Source organism: Panicum virgatum, chromosome 3N (genome assembly GCF_016808335.1).
Source record: "Panicum virgatum strain AP13 chromosome 3N, P.virgatum_v5, whole genome shotgun sequence".
NCBI classification, from domain to species: domain Eukaryota; kingdom Viridiplantae; phylum Streptophyta; class Magnoliopsida; order Poales; family Poaceae; genus Panicum; species Panicum virgatum.
In genome coordinates, this window is record NC_053147.1 from 35,730,027 (window position 1) to 35,753,563 (window position 23,537).

The window sequence follows — 23,537 nt, forward strand, 5'->3', positions numbered from 1 at the left end:
CCCCGGATGATGTTGAGGACGAGGGTGCGGTCGGAGATGGGTTCACCGAGATCGCGCAGGTCCTCCGCCTTGCGTTTGTAGAGGCGGCAGTACTCGGCGACGGGGAGGTCGCCCTGAGAGAAAGCGCGGAAGTCGGCGTCGGCGTAGAGGGCGCGCGTCGCCTGGTTGCCAAGGAATTGAGATTCGATGGCGAGCCACATCCGTCGGGCGGTGGTGTTGCGCTCGGAGATGGTGTCGGCAAGGTCGTCGGAGATGGTGCCGAGAAGCCAAGTCCGGACGACGCAATCCATGCGTACCCAGTCGGCGGAGGTGGGGACGGCGGTGTCGGAGAGGACATGGCGGTTCAGGGAGTACTTTCCAACCGTGAGGAGGAAAGACTCGCGCCAGCGGGGGTAGAAGGTGGACGTCACATCGAGGAGGAGCGGGATGAGGGCGCGAATGTTTTGCACCGAGACGGCCTGCGCGTGGAGGTTGAGGAGCGCAGCGGCCTCATGGTGGGCGATGGCGTCGTAGTCCGGAGCGTCGGCGTCCTCGGCGTGGTCGGACAGGTTGTCGCCGTCGTCCGGGGGAGGAAGGTGGGCAGCGGCGCGCTCGCGCGCGGCGCGCTCGCGGGCGGCGCGGATGCGAGCGTCGGCCGCGTCACGATCGGCCTGAGCGAGGAGGGCTTCTTGCTCGGCGTCGGCTGCACGAGCGAGGGCAGCATCACGCGCGGCCTGGGCGCGGGCGCGCTCCTCGGCGGCGGCGGCGGCGGCCTCGTCGTCTTGCAGACCTGCCATGGGACGCGCTGGAGCAGCGTCAGGTGGGCGCGCTTGGAGCGGCGATGAAGGGGCACAGCGGAGCAGCACCAAGCGGCGCGTGTGGAGCTGTGTGGGGGCGCGCTTGATAGCAGCGCCAGGAAGAGCGGAAGAAAGGGGAAGGGCCAAGGCTGTAGAACCTAGGCGAATGATACCATGAAAGAGTGTTGATTCTCAATGAAATAGGATTACATGGAGATTACATATATATAGGCCTAAGAGACCAAGGGTCCATGGTGTGAACACACTACCAGGAGAGGTCTGGCCGGGAATTAAACTAGCACAAGAAACTAGGGGGCTGCACAGGGAACAGGGAGAGAACCATTCACACACGTATTCTAACACTATGGACAACACATTGTGCGGCAAGAGATAGCAAAAGATCAGTGCTGTGGGTCCTAGCTATTTGGACCAGTTTTGCTAAATACATTGTGGTTGCCCTAATGGCGCATATTTTGCCCAAGGCTTGCATGTGCCCAATAAGCTCAGACAGGTCACAGCACTGTTCAAACATATTATTACTTGGCCATTTAGTAGATTAGGATATTCCACTATAAGAAAAGTATATTTGTGCCTTTTAGATTATTCCAGATGTAGTAGATTACTTAGGCATCAAGTTAGCCTATTAGAGGTAAAGGGAAAGCCGGAGTGGAGGGTGTAAAACTCTAAACTCTCCGGCAGCCTGGCTGGTCACTGCCCCAACCTCCCTCCCTCCATTTTGTTAATCTCATGCCGGAACCAATGGCAGGGCAATATGTGATGGCCTGGCATTTTTTCCTGCCTTTCTTTGTACTAGGTTTTGATATAGATAGTGGTCTACATATATTTTTTGTTATTTTGAACATTTCACAATGGCCCAGTTTTTTGTGAAATGAGGTCATTAGTTCACATTTCTTTTTTTTAACAAAATGCAGTCAACTGCCAGATTTTCTTGGTGGCACCTGCTCTTGCTCGTGTGAGGGAGGCTGTCTTAGGTCAAACAAAGGACCCTGGAATCAGATGATGACTGTATGTTTATTTGAACATGTTCTATTAGTAATATGATATTGTATGATACAAGTCATAATTAAACTTCTTTTTCAGTCAGATAACCTTTCACAATCAGCACTAATGGAAACCGGACATCTCTCCAATGAGAATTTGGCTTGTCAGGTTATGCAGTTTCTGCAAGTTATTGCAATGGTGCCAAATCATAACTACTAATTATCATCATGTTTTGTGTCTGCAGGACATGGAGCCAGATGTGCAAATGAAGTTGGAGAACTCCAAATCATCTGATTCATCCAGCGTTCCACTCAAGATGCTATCTTCCCCTAATACTCCTGTTAGTATTATGATCCAAATGCCCCATTTCCATTCTCAAATCCATTCCAACACGCACATACACAATAATACTCGTGCACACACGAAGCTAGGCTGCTGTTAAAGTTACCTTTTGTCTTATTGTTATTAAGGATGCTGTAGTACCTAAATGAACACCAAACGTGTTGCTTGAATGTGGGAATAACACATTTGTGCCCCCAGAATTGTGCTACCTCCAATACAAATTAGGTCGCTGCTTTGAGCACATAAACTAAGTACTAAGAAAATGACCTTTGCACCTTTCATTTATAACACATACATAAGCCCTGTTTTTCTTTGGCAGGCTGAACATGTCCTTCTCAATAACATGTTGATCTTCAGAAAATTTAGAGTAAAGTTTTGCAAAACTACAGCTAGATCTGCAAACTTATAAATATGTATGTCGGTACCCCAGGACTGGGGTACCCCCTCTCTTGCTGTGTCTAGGCAAGGGCCTTGTAGTTATCTTTGACTACGACCAAACAGCCGGACCCCTGCGGTCCGGAGTCCTGTTCTCCCATCAACGGTCCCGGACCTGCCTCACGGCTGGGAAAGGTCCAGGGACACCGCGTGTCCCGGAAGAGGCAGGCGCTCGAGCGCCAGCAGCCGGAGCTCCGGACCTCCCGTGGAGCCCGGACCCCCGCGGAAGACCCGGACCCCTGATGGAGTCCCGGACCACCTGTATAGTAACCGGACCCCTCGCTAAGGGAAGAAGTCGACGCCCTGCCTCTTGGTGGTCCGGAGCTGACACGTGTCTACAAGCACGGATACGTATACAAGGCCGCTTGGTCTCCATACAAGGCCTCACCCACCACTGCATTTATTGTGGTAGGTGTACGTCCGCATTGATGTAGCAGAAGTCGAGGCGATTCTTTGACCAGGGGGCACTATTGATCGCGTATTACCAAGATAGTGGAGCTGCTGGCGCCGCCCACGCCGCGCCTGACAGTCTGCCGTAACAGACGGATACGACGGCTCGGCTTCGCCCATTATGACGCCTACATAATAGCCTCCACAGGTCACGCCGCAAGCTACGTTCCCCCAACGGTCACCTTGCTGACGGGACAAGAGAAGACCTCCTTTCATCAGAGAGTCAGCAGGGCATGGAAGCATATCGGAGGAAAGATTCGTAACCACTGTAGTCGTTTGAGTACTCTGAACAGTATGCTACACAGTACGTTGGGCCCACTTGTCGGGGCACCAACATCCTATGTATCCGCACCCCTTGGTCTATAAAAGGGGGGCGTCCGTTAGAAGAAAACTCAGGCTGGGTGAAAGCAAAGGCCCGGCAGAGGATAGGTTATACACATCCGAGAACAATACATCTCCCAGTGGACGTAGGGTATTACGCTCCGGCGGCCCGAACCACTCTAAATCGTGTGTTCTTGTGAGTTTGTCCCAAAGCTAGATCAGCCCAATCACCAAAGTACTTCCACGAGTCCTCCCTCACTAGGAATAGGCGGGTGCGTTCCGCCACCCGGCTGTGGGTACCCCAGAAATCCCGCGACATTTGGCGCCGTCCGTGGGGACAGCATTAACTGGTCGCAGTTCATCTCTTCTTCGTCCCCATGGTTCGCGTGGAAGACGTGGAGATGACGGAAGGTGTGGCATCCTCCACGCCACATGCCTCTCGCGTTCCTGCTCCAGGGGCAACTGTGCCTGCGGAGCAGCCACCGCTGGCGGCGGCGCGCGCCGCCCGCCGGCAAGAGTCAGGGCGCCCATCAAGGGCCACCTCGCAGGCTGCGAGCGGCGGAGCGCTGGCAGCGGCTAGGGAGTTGCTCCGCACCCCTCCGGCTGAGGCAGCCTCGCCAGACGCCCTGAAGTAGTGGCGGGATGACGTTGACCGTCTCCTCCACCTGGCTCAGGCCCCCTCCAGTTCTGCAAGGACTGGGCAACGACCTCCGCCCGGCAATGCGGTGGTACCTTACCGCCAGCGTCAAGGCGGGGCGTCGGCGTCCGTGCGCTCCCCTACCGTGAGGGGTGCACGAACAGAAGACTTGCGGGCGGAGCTCAACCGCCGGCGCGCAGGAGAGGATGCCCACGTCTCCGTCGAGAGGGCGCGAGAGCGCCGTCTCAACATTGAGGGTCGCAACCTCAATGCTGATCTGGACGCGCTGGCACCCAGGCCTCCGGTGAATGCCCGGATACAGTCAGGCGCACCGGTGGCTGGGGTGGGCTGTGCTGCACTTGCGGAGCACCTCCGCGCCGTGGCATGGCCGCCCAAGTTCCGCCCCCACCTACCGGAAAAGTACGACGGTACCACTAACCCGTCGGAATTCCTGCAGGTGTACGTTACCGCCATCACAGCGGCTGGTGGTAACGGCGCCGTCATGGCGAGCTACTTTCATGTAGCCTTGTCTGGGCCAGCCCGGACCTGGCTCATGAACCTCACACCTGGGACGATCCAGTCCTGGGAAGAGCTCTGTGCGAGGTTCACAGCGAACTTCGCCAGTGCATACCAGCAGCATGGTGTGGAGGCACACCTTCACGCCGTGAGGCAAAAACCCGGGGAAGCGCTCCGGGCCTTCATCTCGCGCTTCACCAAGGTACGGGGTACCATTCCTCGTATCTCAGATGCGTCTATTATCACTGCTTTCCGCCAGGGGGTACGAGATGAGAAGATGCTCGAGAAGCTGGCGACGCACGAGGTGGAAAGCGTCACTACGCTTTTCTCCCTGGCAGACAAGTGTGCCAGGGCCGCTGAGGGCCGTGCATGGCACTCAGCCCCCCAAGACGGAGACGCCAAGGCTGGTGGCTCCAGTGCTACCGCTCAGGGCGGTGGCAAGAAGAAGAACAAGAACCAGGGTCGCGGGGAACCGCATTCTGGCGGACCAGTCGTTGCAGCGGCCGCGCCAGCGGCGACACCGGCTGCGGCGGCAGCCGCTGGGGGCCAGAATGCACACGGCAAACGCCCTCGCCCGCAAGGTGGAAGCGGAGGTTCATGCCCAGTGCATCCCACTGCCCGCCACAGCGCCGCTGACTGCCGCGAGATCCAAAATCTCGCCAAGCGGGTCAGTGGGCGGCGTGAGCAGTCCTCTAAGGACGGTTCACCCCCTCCTCGCCAGCGCGCCGGCAAGGAGAAGGCCTCCGACGGCGGGGCCGCGACCGGGGAGAAGGAGCTGGGGTACCAATCCCCCGCTCGAGAGCTGAAGGGCGTCTATCACGACGACGACTCTGATTCCGACAACGGCGACCGCCGCAAGAAGCTGTACGTAATGTATGGCGGAAGCTGGGAGCTTCTCCCGGCGGGACGTGAAGACCCTTCGCCGGGAGGTTCTTTCGGTGAAACCGGGGGTCCCGAAGGCGGCGCCGCACTAGAGGTGGATGAACACCACCATCTCTTTCGGGCCATCCGACTGCCCGGAGAATATGGCCGGAGCTGGTGTGCTACCTTTAGTCACTGCTCCTGTCATATCCAACGTGAGGCTCTACCACGTGCTGATTGACGGTGGGGCTGGCCTCAACGTCATCAGTTATGCAGCGTTCAAGCAGCTGCAGATCCCGGAGTCCAAGCTGACTCCCTCTCGCCCATTCTCCGGAGTGGGCCCACACCCAGTGTTCCCTCTGGGGAGCATCACATTGCCGGTCACGTTCGGGACCGAGGAGAACTTCCGCACAGAGAGCGTCATGTTCGATGTTGCGGAGGTGAACCTTCCGTTCAACGCCATCATTGGCCGACCGGCACTCTACCGCTTCATGGCCATTGCCCATTATGGGTATTTGGTCTTGAAGATGCCTTCCCCTGCCGGAGTCCTCGCCGTGCAGGGCGACCGCACCGCTGCCGTCGCTGCAGTTGAGAGACTGCATGCTCTGGCGGCAGAGACTGCACGTTCCGAGGAGGATCCGTCCACCTCGCAACCTAAGGCGCCTGCAAAGGCTCCCAAGGTCCAACCGTCCGATCCGGACCATGTTCCCGTGAAGACGGTGCAGATTGGAGCGGACTCCACCAGGACCACCCGCATCGCGGGGAACCTGGAGGAGAAATAGGAAGACGCGCTCATCGCTTTCCTCTGGGCAAATGTCGACGTGTTCGCATGGGAACCGTCGCAGATGCCCGGGATCCCCAGGGAAGAGATCGAGCACAATCTGAGGATTTACCCCGACGCCACGCCGGTGCGCCAGAAGCCTCGGAAGCAGTCCGTGGAGCGGCAGAACTTCATCCGCGAAGAAGTCCGCAAGCTCCTACACGCCGGCTTCATCGAGGAGGTCCACCACCCCGAGTGGCTGGCCAATCCAGTCGTCATCCCAAAGGCCAACGGGAAGCTTCGGATGTGCATCGACTACACCAGCCTCAACAAGGCATGTCCAAGAGACCCCTATCCTCTTCCGCGTATCGATTAGATCGTGGACTCCACCTCCGGGTGCGACCTTTTGTCTTTTCTAGATGCATACTCTGGTTTCCACCAGATTCAGATGTCTAGAGAGGATAGGAAGCATACTGTCTTTGTAACAGTAGATGGGCTTTATTGCTACATTGTCATACCGTATGGTCTAAGGAATGCCTTGCCCACGTTTGTACGGGCTATGAACAAAATATTCTGTAATCTAATTAGAGATATTGTTAAGGTTTATGTCGATGACATTGTAGTCAAGACTAACGTAGGGTCAACACTAGTGGAGGACCTGTCCCTCGTCTTCGACCGACTCCGCGCCACGCGCACGAAGCTGAACCCAGAGAAGTGCATCTTCGGCGTCTCAGCGGGGAAGCTGCTGGGTTTCCTGGTCTCACATCGAGGCATCGAGGCAAACCCAGCCAAGATCAAGGCGATCGAAGCAATGAGGCCTCCTGGCCGCATCAAGGACGTCCAGAAGCTTACTGGATCTCTCGCTGCTCTTAGCCGCTTCATATCGAAGCTGGCCGAGAGAGCCCTTCCCTTCTTCAAGCTATTGAGGAGGTCCGGTCCATTTTCTTGGACCGAAGAGGCTGAACAGGCCTTCCAGGAGCTGAAGCAGCACCTCACCTCGCTGCCAGTATTGGTGGCTCCAGAACCCGTTGAGCCGTTGTTTCTGTATCTTGCTGCGTCTGCGGAGGCAGTCAGCATGGTGCTGGTCGCTGAAAGGACGGAGCAAGCTCGCCAGGGGAGCACTAAGGTCCTCCTGGCCAAGGATGGTGAGCCGGAAACTGCGCCACTACTTTCAAGCACACCGAGTTGTTGTAGTGACCTCTTACCCGTTAAGAGCGATCCTGCACAACTCCAACGCCACAGGCAATATCGCCAAGTGGGCAGCAGAGCTGGCAGAGTTCCAACTGGACTTCCAGCCACGCCATGTAATCAAGAGCCAGATCCTGGCTGATTTCATAGCAGAGTGGACTCCTTCCCCAAGTAATTCTGGGGGTCCGGTCGTCAACGCTGGACCCCCAGAGCCGGAAATCAGGACACCAGTTCTCACCGAGCCTCACTGGACGCTCTTCTTCGACGGGTCCGCCCGCGAGAAGTGGGCCGGAGCTGGTGTGGTCCTCATCGACCCCAACGGAGATCAGCTGAAGTACATGGTGCATCTAGAGTTCAAGGCCACCAACAACATGGCGGAGTACGAAGCTCTGATCTTCGGCCTGACGCAAGCCCTCTCATTGGGGGTCCGGCAGCTTCTGGTGAAGGGGGACTCACAGCTAATCATCAAGCAGGTCCGAGGGGATTGCAACTGCAACAATCCCCAGCTCGCGGCATACCTCATACACGTGAGGAAGCTCGAGAAGGACTTCAACGCCTTGGAACTGCAACATGTTCCCCGCGAGCTCAACTCAGCAGCAGATGATCTCTCCGCGAGAGCATCTACCTGGGCACCCGTGCCCGAGGGTGTCTTCGAAAGACGGCTGCTGAAATCTACCGCCCAGACTGCCGAGCTGGGTGAAGGGGATCAAGCTGGCACCTCGAAGCCAACGGTCCCGGCAGCACTCCACCTATGGTGCCCGACCTGTGCTGTGTGCTCTGTTGAGGAACCTGGCGACCTCACAGAGCCACCCCCACCTACTCTGGGAGCTCCCGATGCATAGATCTCCGAGATCCGGGACTACCTGAAAGATAACATCCTCCCTGACGACGATGTCTCTGCTGAGCGCATAGTCCGATTGGCTAAACGCTACGCGGTGGTAGAAGGGGATCTCTACCGCCGTGGCGCCAACGGTGTCCTCATGCGGTGCATTTTCCAGGGAGAGGGCCGCGAGTTGCTCGCGGAGATCCATGGAGGCGAGTGCGGAAGTCATTCCTCCTCTCGCACGCTTGTTGGCAAGGCCTTTCGGCATGGCTTCTACTGGCCAACAGCACTCCAGGATGCGGCTGAGCTGGTGAGGTCCTGCAAAGCATGCCAGTTCCATGCAAAGCAAATACACACCCCAGCTCAGGCTCTGCAGATGATTCCGCCCTCATGGCCATTCGCTGTGTGGGGTGTGGATATTCTGGGGCCATTCCCCCGGGCTGTCGGCGGCTACCGGTTTCTCTATGTCGCCATCGACAAGTTCACCAAGTGGCCGGAAGTTACTCCTGTGGTGAATATCACTAAGAAATCGGCAGTCGCATTCCTCAGGTCCATTGTGTGCAGATTTGGTGTCCCAAACCGCATTATCGCGGACAACGGGACCCAATTCAAAAGCAGGCTCTTCCAAGAGTACTGTGAGGACATCGGCATCCAGCTATGCTTTGCGTCCGTAGCACATCCCCGCAGCAATGGACAGGTTGAGAGAGCAAATGCAGAGATCCTCAGGGGACTCAAGACCCGCACCTACAACTGCTTGAAGAAGCACGGTGCCAAGTGAGTTGACGAGCTTCCATGCGTACTATGGGGCAACCGGACCACACCCAGCCGAGCCACCGGGGGGACTCCGTTCTTCCTGGTCTACGGGGCTGAAGCATGCCTTCCCCCAGAAATTCACCTGGGCTCACCACGAGTCCAGGCCTTTGACGAATCCATGCAGGAGCAGCTGCGGTGCGACGACGTGGACCTCGTTGACGAGCGAAGGTGGCGAGCAGCAATCCGAAACACACGCTACAACCAGGCGCTCCGGCGCTATCATCAACGGTTCGTGCACAGCAGGGAGCTCCGGGCTGGCGACCTCGTCCTCAGACGGGTCCTGAGCCGAGCAGGGCTCCACAAACTCTCCCCCAGCTGGGAGGGGCCCTTCAGGGTTACAGAGGTATGCCGGCCCGGATGCGTTCGCCTCGCCACAGAAGATGGAGTGCCGCTGCCCAACCCATGGAACATAGAGCATCTGCGTAAGTTTTACACCTAGGCAGAACTGGGAAATAAACTTTTCCTTTGTAATAAGATAGAATTAGCGTGCGGCCCAGAGCGGTTGAGGGCCACCCTCGTAAACCCGACCTCTGGCATCCATCGCACTAGCGGCTAACGCGCGGCTCAGAGCGGTAGAGGTCCGACCTCGTAAACCCGGCCTCTGGCATCCATCGCGCAAGCCATGTACATCAAGATTGCAAAGGAAAGATTTCCTCCTAGTTCTGTCTTTGTGTCAAGGTTAAATTACACATTTTGATTCTCGGAAACTTCGTTTTTCTAACCCCCGCGGGGACCCCTACTCTTGTTGCTACAACTAAGATCTGCATTGAGCTGCTGGACTGCCGTACAGATCCGGACCCTCTTGCCGCCGAAGAGGGGTCCGGACCCCTAAGGACCTACTCTGGAGAGCGGGAGCTTGTTTCCGGGGGTGGTCCAGAGTCCTGTGTAGCCGCTTAGCTGGTTCCGTACCCAAAAGCCTACACACTCCACCATCCTGTAACAAGTGCTCTAGTACCTGGAACCGGGTAATTAGAGGCCCGGACCTCGTTTCAGCTCAGCAATTGGCTTCCTAAGTCCAATACGGCATGTCCAGCCTTATATCTCAAAGGATCGAGTACAACAAAGCGACCTCACCCACTGCTGCGAAAGGTCTGGGACGCTGAAGCCAGGTCCGGAAAGATCGTGCTGTTTCCTAGAGTGGTCCGGAGCCCTGTGTAGTGCCTTAGCCTGGTTCCGTACCCTAAGCCTGCGCACTCCACCACTCTGAAGCAAGCACTGAATTACCTGGGCCTGCGCATCTAGAGCCCTGGACCTGGTACCAGCCTGGGATTGGTCAGGAATGAGCCCCGCGGGTCTGCTACTAAGCTATAACTTTGAAGTGGTACACAGGTTAGTGGTAGTCAGTCTCAAACCATTGAGCCTACCTACCAGGGGGTCCGGGTATCCGCTTCAAAGCTTTCATGCAGGATAAGAGCCAGTCTCGATGGTAGACAGACTCATAGCAACTGAGTCTCTCTCCCAGGGGGCCCGGGGCATCCGCTTTGTCCCAGACATCATGGATGAATTCTGCATGCGTCAAATAGCTAAGATGCAGTATCGTTGCTACTATATAAGCGAACTTGATTCTTCTATCTGTACTCCTGTATACTACACAGGGAACAAGGCGCTTGCTCGTCTTACAGGCTATGCAGTCCTATGCCAAGGAGGTCCGGAGTATCTTCTACGGCTCAAATGGCAGACAGGTCTAAGCGACTGAACCTATCTGCCAGGGGGCCAGGGCGCCGGGGGTGCTGCATACTGCAAATCAACAACTGACAAACAGCTAAGTTGAAGTTTTTTTCTACTCCAAAAAATTTCAGCTAGTACAAGTTGTTACATAATGCAAAAGGAAAAAGATACAATGCCCAGCTCAAGGGTCTGCAGGCTCTCGCTTGAAGTAGGCGGTGACGAAGTCAACGACCTCCTGCACGCTGTCCCGAGCGGCGGCCTCCGTCTCCGCTACAGGGCCATTGACCACGGGCGCCAGCGAGATGGTCGGGTCGTGGCTCCGGAGGCAGGTCAGGATGTGCTCCGCCACCAGCCGGATCAGCTCGCGGCCCTCGGTTTCAAGCTGTCCAGCAAGGACTGGCCCCAGGCGCTGGAGCCTATCCGAAGCAGAACTCAGCACCGAGAGGGCGTCAGCTATCGAAGCTGGCGGCTCCGCCACCTGGATCGGGCTCAGACCAAGTGGTACCAGCGCTAGGCTCGCTTCGGTTGCCCAGTCAGCGATCCGCTGGGCCTCAACGCGCTGGTCTTCCTGGTGCTTCCGGACCGCCTCCCGGACCGCCTCTTGCACCCGGGTGTCCAAGGCCGCCTTGGCCACCTCCACCTTGCGGGACCTCTCCTCGAGCTCGCGGGACCTCTCCTCGAGCTCGCGGGACCTCTCCTCCAGCTTGGTCTCCCTCTGCTCCGCCCATGCCTTCCGCTTCTTGAGCGAGTCTCGCTGGCGCCCAAGTTCCTTCTCTATGCCGGTGGCGTGGGCCTCCCGCTTGGCGAGGGACTTCCGGCCCTCCTCCAAATCCGCCTCGTTGGCAGTCAGCTGGAGGGCTCTCTCCTGCAGTTGTTCACGCCATCCCTGCAGAGTCGCAGAGAAGACGTCGAGCTCCTGCCTCCGGACCTCGAGGTCCTCGCTGCGAGTCTCCAGCTCGGACTGTTGGGCTGCGAGGTGAGCCTCGAGGTCGGACCGCTGAGCAGCGAAGCCAACAACCTCCAGGGTGAAGTCCTGCTCCCGCTGCGCCAAGGATTTCTCTCGGTTTGACACCGCGAACTCTCGGTCAAACACCTTCCTAAGGTTGGCTCGGTAGGCCTCTTGGTCCGCATTGAGCTTTGACCGAGTTTCCGCGGCGCGGGAGGCTTCAGCCTTCGTGTGCGCTTCCAGGCGGGTGTGCCAGTCGGAGAGGCGCTGACGCTCGCTCTCCAGAGCAGACCACTCCCGCCGGAAGGCCACCTCGGCGGAGGAGGTTGCCTCCTCGATCGACCGCCGAACTTGCAACAGCACTTGAGGAAGCGGAGTCGCATCCTCCTCCGGGAGTTGAAGCTGCAGGATCCGCCTGCCAAAGACCACCTCCAACTCCTCCTCTGCAACAGGACCGGAGCTGGAGGTAGGGGTTTCCGCTGCGGCACTTGTCTCCGGCGCCTCCACTGCCACCGCGTCGGATGCGGCTGTGCCCAGCTCCGGTGCCCCCGCTGCCGCCGAGTCGGGCGCGGCCGAGCCCAGCTCCGGCGCCCCCGCTGCCGCCGAGTCGGGCGCGGCCGAGCCCAGCTCCGGCGCCCCCGCTGCCGCCGAGTCGGGCGCGGCCGAACCCAGCTCCGGCGCCCCCGCTGCCGCCGTGGCGAACGCGGCCGCGTCGGGTGCGGTTGCGGCCGCCGCGTCGGGTGCGGCTGTGCCTAGTACCGGCGCCCCCGCCGCCGATACGTCAGGTGCGGCTGCGCCCAGCACCGGCACCTCCACCACCGTGTCGGGTGCGGCTGCGCCCGGCACTGGCGCCTCCGCCGCTGCAGCGTCGGGGGCCGCGGCGTCCAGAGCCGGCATTTCAGCCGCCGCGGCATCGGGTGCGGCTGCACCCAGCACCGGCGTTTCCGCCGCCGTTGAGGCGGGTGCGGCTGCGTTCAGTATCGGCGTCTCCACCGTCGTCGCGTCGGGCGCGGCTGCACCCAGCACCGGCGCCACCGCCGCCGCCGCCGCGCTGAGCGCTGCAGAGTCTAAAAATGACACGCCAGTCAGCATCACGTCACGCACCACGGGGCTAGCATAGGTCGCCGTACCTGAGGGTCCCGCACCTGCTGTCGTCGTCGCTGTCGACGCCGAGGCCGCCGCCGCCTGGGCACCTGCCGATGTGCCAGCGATGGTAGAAGAACCGCTGGGGCGGGTAGCCCTGGTAGCAAAGCAGAAAAGTCATAAAAAAAACAAAAAAAAACAGAGCACCGGCGCAAGGGAGGAGAGCAGGATGACACTAACCCAGAAGTACCGGGTACCCAGCGTCCCCGGAGCCCGGGCCTCTTCTCTTGCGGCTGCTGCTGTTGTTGCTGCTGCCCCTGCAGCTGCGATGCAGGCGCAACCGAAGTCTGTGTAGCCGCTTAAATTGGTTCCGTACCCTAAGCCTACACCTTCATCGCCCTGTGGAGAGCACTCTATGTGACACCTCAGGTGTTAGCACCTTTAAATCCAATCAATGTACCTTAGTTAAAGTTAAAAGAAAAATTTGAGAAATTAATTTAAAGAGAAAGGATCAAGTAAAAGACAAATCATACAAAAGAAATTAAAAGAAAAAGAAAAAGGAGTGAAAAGCTACTCAAAATTTAATTCAAAAATGTGCACCAAATTTTTGTTGGCTCATGAGAGGTGTTTCAATTGACATGTGCTCAATTGAACTTCAGCCAAAATCAATTCAAAAACTGAATAAAACTAGAGTCCTTTTGTGCAAATATGCAAATGCACCAATAGTTCGAAATGTGAGTTTCAAATGAAAATTTGCATAACACGAAAGTTGTAGATCTTGAAAAGTTATGCAAAAGTGGTATTCAACACTTTTCCATTTGAGCCCTCCAAATAGGAGATAATTTTAGATTACCGAGAGGTCCCTGGAATTTCAGAAATCACATTTATGCCCTTATCTCCATCTCTCTCTCCCCCGGCTGCTCTGTTCGCGCCGCCCGCCGTACGCCGCCGGTGGACTTCGTCCACCGCGCGCCCGCGGCCAAATGGACCCGGGGAAGCTTCTCCGCGCCACCTGGCCCGCCCCTTGGCACCCTCCCACGCCCACACGCGTCCCAGGCCGCTTCCCGAGCCGCCACGACACCCCGCCATGCGCCGCGCCGCTGCCGCTCCGCCCGCTCGCCGTCGTGCGCCCCTGACCCAAATCGACCGCCCCCAGTCGCTCCATTCCTCACCCAGGAGCTCGTTGGCCTATAAAGACCCACAGAACCCCACAGACGCGCCCCTTCTTCCCCTTCTTCCTCCTCCCGCCGCTCCGCCATGGCCGCCGAGATCCCGCTCGCGCGGACCGGCTAGCCCAGCCCCACATTGCTCCCTCCGACCACCGCAATAGCTTCGCCACCTCCTAGATACGCTCCCCGCGCGCGGAATCGAACCCAGACCCCCTCCCGGCGCCATTCCCTTCTTGCGCCGCCGCCGGCGAGCTCAGGCTCACCGCGGACCGGCCATCTCCGGGGAAGACCGAGCCCGACAGCTACCCCAGAAGCATCCACGAGCTCACGCGGTGCTCGTGCGGGCCTTGTTCCCCTACCCCAAGCCCTCCTTCGCCTCCAGCGCCGGCGAACCGAACAACCGACCCGCCATCAACGCCGACGAGCTCGAACCTGTGCTCCAAACGCTCGAACGTCGACCAGGGTAGGTGTTCCTCGATCCTTTCTCCCCCACGCGCCTCCCCGTGGCAGCCCCGGTAAGCCCTGCACCGCAGAACACCACCGGCAAGATGCCACGGCGGAGAAGGCCGGCGAAGGACCCGGTTGTAATTTGTTTTTTTCGTTCAAGGGTGTCTCTGCAAGATTTACAGTGTATACCAGGGAACTTCTAAAATGCGAAACAAATCACAGAAAAATCAGAAAAATGCAAACTCAACTGATCTGGAATCCTTGTAACAAAATCTACAAATTTTGTAACATTCACATTTGCAGAAACTCAACCGAATTTAATCTAGGGAAAAGATTAAGAAAACCACTTTATGCATGTTCATGAAGTTCTGCTCATCAAAGGACATTGATTTTTGGATATGTTATAACTAATGGGATGCTAAGATCACAGTAAAAAGATGACACCAAACCAAAACAGTTATCGGGTTAGAACAATCAAGATTCTCTAATCTGTTGTTAGCAATCTCGATTTAATTCTGGAAAATATGTGCATGAACTTGCTCTGAAAATTTTACTACAGCCTTGTGCCACTGAATCCCTGCAAATCTCAAAAATTCAAATTTATTAGAGTTCATTTGCTATATACCATGATTTATGCTTGTTTAATCAACTTAATTCTTCATATATAGTTGTTATGCTCAGAAAAATCCATGTTTATTTCTGGAGTCTCATTTTAGCTCTGTGTTCCTGTCTAAAAATTTTGAGCTGCAGTTACTGAGTTTGGCTTTGTCAAATAATCATGCTTAGCATCTTATGGTTAGGTTTACTATTTTTGTTTTGAGTAATCCACAATGTTTCTGGGCATGATTTTTGGGCATGATCTTGTTTAGAGTATAGTATATCTGTAATAAAAAGTTCAGATGCAATACTGGTCAAATGCACCTTGATAAATTTATGCAAACTCATGCTAAGTTAACTGAATAATTAATTTATCATAGTGAGTTAAATCTTGAAAAATTTTCTGAAGTATGTTTATCTCATGAATAGTCTCTGGTAAAAATTTTAGAACCAAATCCTTAGTAAAACTTTCTGTAGAATTAATCTTCGTAAATGGCTTGCTGTTTTTAATCTTTTTATCACCTCTGCTATATAAGTGTATAAAATCTGGAAAAATTGCAGTACTGAGTTCATGCTTTGAAGTTGCTTGCATAAAATTTGTAGCATCAGAATCCATGTGGAACATTCTGTACAAAAATATGAAGTAACTAGAGTAATCCTTTTGCATGATTAGTTATAGTTTTTGCTTTATGGTTAAATGTTGAAATCTATACCATAATTACTTATTTTGAATCTGAGTTACTTTAGTGTTCATCACTAGCTCTCTAGTAGTTGTGATGTTAAGAAATAATGAAAGCATGTTATGTGTTGAAATTAAAAATAAAAACCCAAAACCCCACTCATTCATGAATAACCATAGTTATGCTTACTACTCTATAAACGATTGCCCATGCATTGAAATGTGAAATCGGCACTAAAATAACTTAAGTGGACTACAACTTTATCGTGAAGGAAAGAAATTGTTATCCATGAATAACTCATAATCTTGCATTGCATATAGAAACGGTTAATCTCGCGGACGGAGACTACGAACTGGTGCCCGCGGACTCTCGTGCGGAGCAGGAGATTAATCTGAACTGTACTAACTTGTCTCAAGACCTGGGCCAAGCCCCCGAAGTTTTTCTGCCTGACAGTGCCCAAGAAGGCAAGCCCCGGAGCATAATCCCACTATTTTCCGAATTATCATTCAGCTATCTATTTATTAATGTACTGTAATATTTTGTTTTTCTGCATTTAAGTTTTCTAGGCGTTGATCGAAAACCATAGATGCATGATCCCTAGGAACCTATGTTTGATACCGGATCTTTTATCGACTAGTTGCCATGCTAAATAGGTACGGTAGAAGTCGAGTGGTTTCCTGCCTCTCGCGAGCAAATAGGAATTGTACTGTCTTTAATTCCTGTTGAAATGTAAGGACAAGGGCGGGGTTGTGTAGTTGTGATACCCCGCTGGTATAGTCAAAAATGGCTAAGGTCGTGGTGTGTGGCTCATTTCGTTAAGCGTTTGAAAGTACTAGCCACATACCGAGAAATATGGTAATCGGTAAGCTTAAGTACCTGATTGGACCGGCGAGTGGAACGACCATTCACCCTCTTGGTAGAAGTAGGGTTTATATTTTTGTCGCGACGTACGGGTGCAGAGTGGTCGGACTCTGTAGTCGGGGAGGGTGACCCGGATCCACGGACTGGAAAGAAAGGGGAAAAGTAGCGTGGGCGGGAGCGAAGTCAATCCCCATGCGTGTGGTCTAGGTTCCCCTGGCCAGGTTGAAATTCGATTCGGAATCGTCCGCCTCTCACGGCATGAGATTGCTTAATGATTTCGGTCACATAGAGTAACAAGTGGAACAGGATGATGATAATACTGCTGGTTGATTAAATGGTTGCTCTACCATGTTTGAGTAGAGTTAGTGGCAAATTTAGAATGGTTAATTCCACTAGAATCTGGCTAAGTAAAACCTGAAAGTAAGGATCAACACTTAGCGGAATTTTTGGCAAACAAACCCTACCAACCAAAAAGCCTTGCATGTCTAGTTATCGGACTATGTTGTATCCGGAGACGGGTCAGTCTTGCTGAGTATTAGTATACTCAGCCTTGCTTGTGGCACTGTTTTTCAGGTACTAACTTTGAAGATCTGTTTGCGAGTCTTACTTGGCCTTGTACTCTGCCTCCGGGTTGGTCGGTTGAGTGGGATGGCCCTTCAGCTAGTGCTAATCACCCTCCCGCTGAGTGACGCATTCGTACGGGCTTTACCGAGGCGTCACGTTATTTCGTTAGTTATCTTTTAATGCTTCCGCTGAACATGAGACTTAAATAATTGAGTAGTTGGAACTCCGTAGTACTGTGCTACTCTGAACATGGTTTGTAATAAATTTTCTTTCCGCTGCAATCACTCTGAGTTGTATGAAATGGTTTGTGTTGTAATCTCTGGGCTCACCTTCGTGTGAGTGTTGTCTGCTGATCCTGGAATAGCGTGGCTTTTATCGAGGCTTCACTCGAGGAACTACCGGTGAGTGCCAAATTGGGTCAGAGTTGCTTAGCAACGAAGATCAGTGCACCCGGGCCCAGTAGTTTTGGGTGGTTCCGCCACAGCTGGCATCAGAGCTCGCAGACAGCCTACCAGAGATGGCAACCTCGGTTTTCAAAACAACAATTTAAAACTTGACTTCAAAACTACTAAAGTTTTTGAAAGAGTTTAGGATCTCCAAGGACAAGTCTAGAACGTAAAGCCCTATGGGATCTTATGGGTATAATCAGGTGGCTTATTTTGTATGGCTAACTTCCAGCACATTACTTTTCAGTATTTAAATTCTGTAATCTAAATTCTGCGACTACATCATCGCCACGAAGGTATGCTTACTCAGTCAGCTGAGGGAGTCTGACCTTCCCGTCGGTGATGCGAGCCGAACGCTGGAGCTCAAGCAGTGGCCTACTTGAGCTGCTGCCCATATACCAACTTCGGTTAAGTATATGGGGAGTAATGGTTCGAAATTGGAATTCAATTCCCCGTCAAAGACGGTACTCAGTCAATACGTTGTTTCGATAACGTATGCTTAACGTTGTCCATACGGCGGTAATGGTATGGATGCCGATTCTATAGTGATCGGTAATGTATGGGGACGCTTTCGTGAGTGCTGGCACGAAAGGTTCATTTTATATACTGTCAATCTTCTGCAGGTACGCTAACTCGAAATCGAATTATAGGCTATCTAGCTATATCGAGTAGCTATATAGGGAGAGACGTAATATGTATGCCACCAAAGTCATCGCGTAAGACCAAGGTTACTTGGAAATTTTTCCTTGGTGAGGACGTATAGGTTCTGCATTCATTCTCAAAAAGGTTAGCAAATAAATCTCTGGAGAAATCGCAAGTAAATCAGCGAAAATACTATCCTACGGAGCATCCAGAAAGTCTGTAACCTGGTTTCCACGAATTTTAACCTTCTGATAAGTTACTCAAATCGACTTGGGGTAGTAAGACTAAATGATGTTTCCTAAGTTATCAAGCTGCTGTAAAAATTTGAGAATTTTTGAAGCCTTCTAGCATGGTATTTGTATTTTTGGATCAACCCTGTGTAAAACTGTAACTCTGAACAGTCTATACAGACGAAATTTTTCGACCATTATAAGTTGTTCAAACTAAAAATCGTTCAACATGAAAGTTGTAGACAACTAAGTGATGAGCTTACCATAAAAATTTGAAAAAATTTTGACGTCTGGGTTGAGAGTTATAGTCAAAATACACCCTCTCTGGACACTCAGTTTTCCTGGTTGACATCACTCTGAATACCTGAGCATATCACCCCCATGGAATCCGAATTGAGCTTAGTGATTACTAGGTGAATTGTTCCTTAATATCAGAGGGATCTTGTGTAAATTTTTGAGAATTTTTGAAGCAAGTTCTCTACAGTTTTGGCCATTTCTTTCACTGTTCCGGAGTTAGTAGTTCTTGTTACCATCAGCTGATCCATCGGTCTTTTGTTGGGACAGATGGAAGAGCTGCTGGTCGTTGACGCGCAGGGGCACGTGCACTCCGCCTGCCTGCACTGGGACGGGTTTCCCCGCCGTCTTTGGGAGCTTTTGAGTGCAGCCGGATACCTCCAGCCACCGGTTTACGATGGCCACGAGTTTGTGGAGGACGGAGTTCGTCGCTGCAGTGTGACGATGGTGATTCCACAGCACCCGCTCAACGGGTGGGAGCCGATCGTGACTCAGATGGTCGGTCACTACCTGTTGGACACCTGGGAGCTTACCGCCATGAGGGCGATGACCACCTTTTGCTCTTTGCGCCCTCTGGAGGTAGTTCTGACCGCGTTCGGGTTGTTCCCTGCACCTGACCCGGCAGACCCGCTTTGGCTCGACCGGATGGCACACGTGGACGTGGTCGCTACCCTTGACCCGGTCGGGGCACTTCGGACGACAGCGATGTGCTTGGACGGCCTCTACAGGCTTCACACTTACCAGAGTTACGCCGTCGCTCAGTTGGTGGACCACGCTCAGGCCTTGCACCTGGCAGTCCAGCTGAGAGATGGGCAGCTTCAGGAGGCTAGTACCGAGCTCGAGAGCAGGGCTACTCTTATCGCCCAGCTCCACGGCCAGGTTCACGAGCTTCAGGACACTGTGTCGGATCGTGACGCTACGATCAACTTCCTGGAGGACCAGTTTCACGACCTGCAGCTTGAGGTGGACGAGGCTCAGGGGCAGCTCCACGCGATACAGCACGCGCAGGATGCCCTCCACGCACCTCCCGACGAGATGCAGGTGGACGAGGAGGACGAGCCCCAGGAGATAGAGGGCGTTTCAGAGATGGACTCCGAGGACCAGGCGCCGCAGCCCGCACCGGTTGAGGTTCACACTTCCGCGGCGAGTGAGGCATCGGTCAACATGTAGACCGAGGCGCTGTTTCTTAGCTTTTGTAGACTCCTCTTAGTGTGGCCTACTTTTGGATCATGGCTACTAGGCTAACTTAGAGTTGAGTAACCCCCCCTTAGTACTGATGTTAGGAGTGACCAAGCAGAAATGAGAGCACGATGGATGTAATGAACCCCTAATGCTACTAGTGTTAATTATCAGTGATCTGCAAAAGGCTGAAGGCAGCAGCTAGTTCGAATTTTTATCCTCTTTTCCTTTCTGATTTAGCTCTTGAGTTGAATACCAAAGTTGTTCCAAATTTCATCAGGAACCTGCTCGCAAAATTTCAGCCCAAACGGATTGGTATTGCAGGAGATAATCGCAAATTACAGAAGCTCTGTTTTCTGTGAAGCAGAAAAACCAGAGGAGGAGTAATTGAATTTTTCGACTACCCTACTTTGGAAATCTGACTTTGTGATGACTACCAAAGTTGTAGATCATGAAATTTCCTATCTCTTGTAAAAATTTCAAGTCCATATCATGTACCGAACTCTAGTTATGAGCGTTTTCGTATCGCTGGTTTTGCTGCACAACCTGATTAAGCAACTTCCAGTATTTCCATGTCATTTGAGTTGTATATTCCATTTGAAATGATGATAATGATGAGCCTAATGCAAAAGTACTCACATTTCAGATGGTTGGATCAACTCGAGGCACCCCTAGTGGTTTTGGAGCCGGAGGGAATGGCGATCCACCTCCACCTCCTCCACCAGTGGGTATTGCTGAGGTTCTTGCCGCCCAGACGGAAATTCTGCGGCAGCTGGTTCAAGCTCAGCAGCAGCAGAACGGCCCTAGGCCGAATACTCAGCCAGCCGCTCGCCCTGATAACAATAACCGCTGTTTCCGATGCGGGAGTCCAGATCACTTTGCCAAGATGTGCCCCCAGGCGGGACAAACTCAAGGGCAGGCTTCTCGCAGGAACGATCAGAATAAGGGCAAGAGGCAAACCATTCAAGTCAGGCAGGGCCGACTTAACTTCACCAATCTTGCTGAACTTCCCGAGGGAGCACCAATCATGTCGGGTACATTCTCTATAAACCATCACCCCGCAGTTATCTTATTCGATTCTGGTGCATCTCATAGCTTCATTAATTCTAAGTTTGGAGCAAAAGTTGGTTTAGATTTTTGCCACACCAAAGGCTCTTATATGATATCTACTCCTGGTGGTAAAATAGCATCCAACCAAATGGTTAGAACAGCACCGCTTAAGTTGGGTAGTAGAACGATTTCAACCGAGTTAATCCTATTACCACTAGAAGGAATTGATGTTATTTTGGGAATGGAATGGATGAAAAGACATGGGGTAGTGTTAGATATCACTTCCCGAGCTGTCGAAATAAATTCTCTAACTCATGGTCAATCGGTTCTATATTTACCTCATCACCAATGCAACAACTCTTGTGCCTATGCCATGAAAGATATTCGTCTCGAAGATATTCCGGTAGTCCGTGAATATGCAGATGTGTTTCCGGACGATTTACCTGGTATGCCGCCAGACCGGGATATTGAATTTATCATTGAACTTCAGCCTGGTACCGCACCTATTTCAAAAAGGCCGTACCGAATGCCGCCTAAAGAATTAGCTGAACTAAAAATCCAGCTACAAGAACTTTTGGACAAGGGTTTTATTCGCCCAAGTGCTTCACCTTGGGGTTGCCCAGCATTGTTCGTAAAGAAGAAGGATGACAGTCTGAGGTTGTGTGTTGACTACCGGCCTCTCAATGCGGTGACCATCAAAAATAAATATCCACTTCCCCGCATTGATGTACTGTTTGATCAATTGGCTGGAGCAAAGATTTTCTCCAAGATTGATCTTCGTTCGGGTTATCATCAAATTAAAATCCGGCCTTGCGATATTCCCAAGACCGCCTTCTCAACCCGATATGGTCTCTATGAATATTTGGTTATGTCTTTCGGTCTCACCAATGCTCCGGCTTATTTTATGTATCTCATGAACTCGGTATTTATGCCGGAACTTGACAAGTTTGTCGTTGTTTTTATTGACGACATTCTGATCTATTCCAAAGATGAGGCGGAACATGAGCAACATCTGCGCATTGTTCTTCAACGTCTCAGAGATCATAAGCTGTACGCAAAATTCTCCAAGTGTGAATTCTGGCTGGACACAGTCAAATTTCTGGGTCACACTATATCTAGTGAAGGCATTTCAGTTGATCCCAGCAAAGTACAAGAAGTGATGGACTGGAAACCTCCTACTTCAGTTCATCAGATCCGCAGTTTTCTCGGCTTGGCGGGGTATTACCGCAGATTTATTCCGGACTTCTCCAGAATTGCTAAGCCCATGACAGAACTACTAAGAAAAGATGTTAGGTTTAAGTGGAACACAAAGTGTGATGAAGCATTCCATACATTGAGAGCACATCTAACCACTGCACCGGTCTTGGCTCAACCTGACAACAATAAACCATACGACGTTTATTGTGATGCTTCAGGCACTGGTCTTGGTTGTGTTCTAATGCAAGACAATCGGGTGATAGCTTATGCTTCCCGAGCTCTTCGGCCGCACGAGCTGAATTATCCCACTCATGATCTGGAACTAGCCGCCGTTATTCATGCTCTCAAGCTTTGGAGACATTATCTTATGGGCACTCATTGCAATATCTATACCGACCATAAGAGTCTCAAATACATTTTCACTCAAAGTGAGCTGAATATGAGGCAACGAAGATGGCTGGAATTAATCAAAGATTATGATCTGGAGGTTCATTACCATCCGGGCAAGGCGAATGTTGTAGCCGATGCGCTCAGTCGCAAGGTTCACTGCAATTGCCTATCAATGGAGTCATATAATGACACATTGTGTGCTGAAATGCAAAGGCTGAAATTAGAGATCATCCCTCAAGGTTCTTTGAATCATATTTCGGTGGAACCGACACTCTATGACCAGGTCATCATGGCACAATTACACGACAAAAGTGTTGGTATCATCAAGCAGCAAGTAGTAGCAGGTGAAAATAAATATAAGTGTTTCCGAGTGGACCATAAAGGAATTTTGTGGTTCGAGGATCGCCTAGTCGTTCCCAAGAATCCTGATCTGCGGAAACAAATCCTAGACGAAGCACATCTCTCTAAATTTTCTATTCATCCGGGTAGCACCAAGATGTACCAAGATCTCAGACAAAATTTTTGGTGGACTCGCATGAAGAGAGAGATTGCCAAATATGTCGCAGAATGTGACACCTGTCAGAGAGTGAAGGCTAGTCACTTGAAAGTTGCTGGAACTCTCCAACCTCTACCAATTCCATCCTGGAAATGGGAAGATATCAGCATGGATTTCATTGTGGGCTTACCAAATACTTCTCAGCACCATGATTCCATTTGGGTCATTGTTGATAGGCTCACAAAGACTGCTCATTTTATTCCAGTGCATACTGAATATAGAGCCAAGAAATATGCTGAGATCTATATGGATCGGATTATCTGCCTACACGGTATACCCAAAACAATTGTATCGGATCGTGGTCCTCAGTTCGTGGCAAGGTTTTGGGAGCAACTCCAAGAAGCTCTCGGAACTAAATTAATTCGAAGCTCAGCTTACCATCCACAGACTGACGGACAGACCGAAAGGGTTAATCAAATTCTTGAAGATATGCTTCGAGCATGTGTCATTCATTATGACAAGAACTGGGACAAATGTTTATCCTTGGCGGAGTTTTCCTATAATAACAGCTATCAGGCCAGTCTGAAGATGGCACCCTTCGAGGCCTTGTACGGTCGACGGTGTCGAACCCCTTTGAGTTGGTCCCAGACTGGAGAGCGTCAAATCTTTGGACC

The 23,537-nt window shown here is 52.5% G+C and overlaps 1 protein-coding gene across 3 annotated transcripts in view; it reads left to right on the forward strand.

Annotated features, from left to right (window-relative positions):
- The window catches only part of LOC120665845 (phosphatidylinositol/phosphatidylcholine transfer protein SFH9-like), a 55,801-nt gene that overhangs the window by 21,855 nt on the left and 10,409 nt on the right, over positions 1–23,537 (forward strand). For all 3 annotated transcript variants that reach the window (XR_005671373.1, XM_039945527.1, XM_039945528.1), the window contains 3 exons: positions 1,709–1,802; positions 1,878–1,946; positions 2,023–2,118. Coding sequence is in view for 2 of the 3 variants with exons in the window: in XM_039945527.1 (XP_039801461.1) it covers positions 1,709–1,802; positions 1,878–1,946; positions 2,023–2,118 (259 nt within the window). In the remaining variant the exon portion in view is untranslated. The remainder of the gene's footprint in view (positions 1–1,708; positions 1,803–1,877; positions 1,947–2,022; positions 2,119–23,537) is intronic.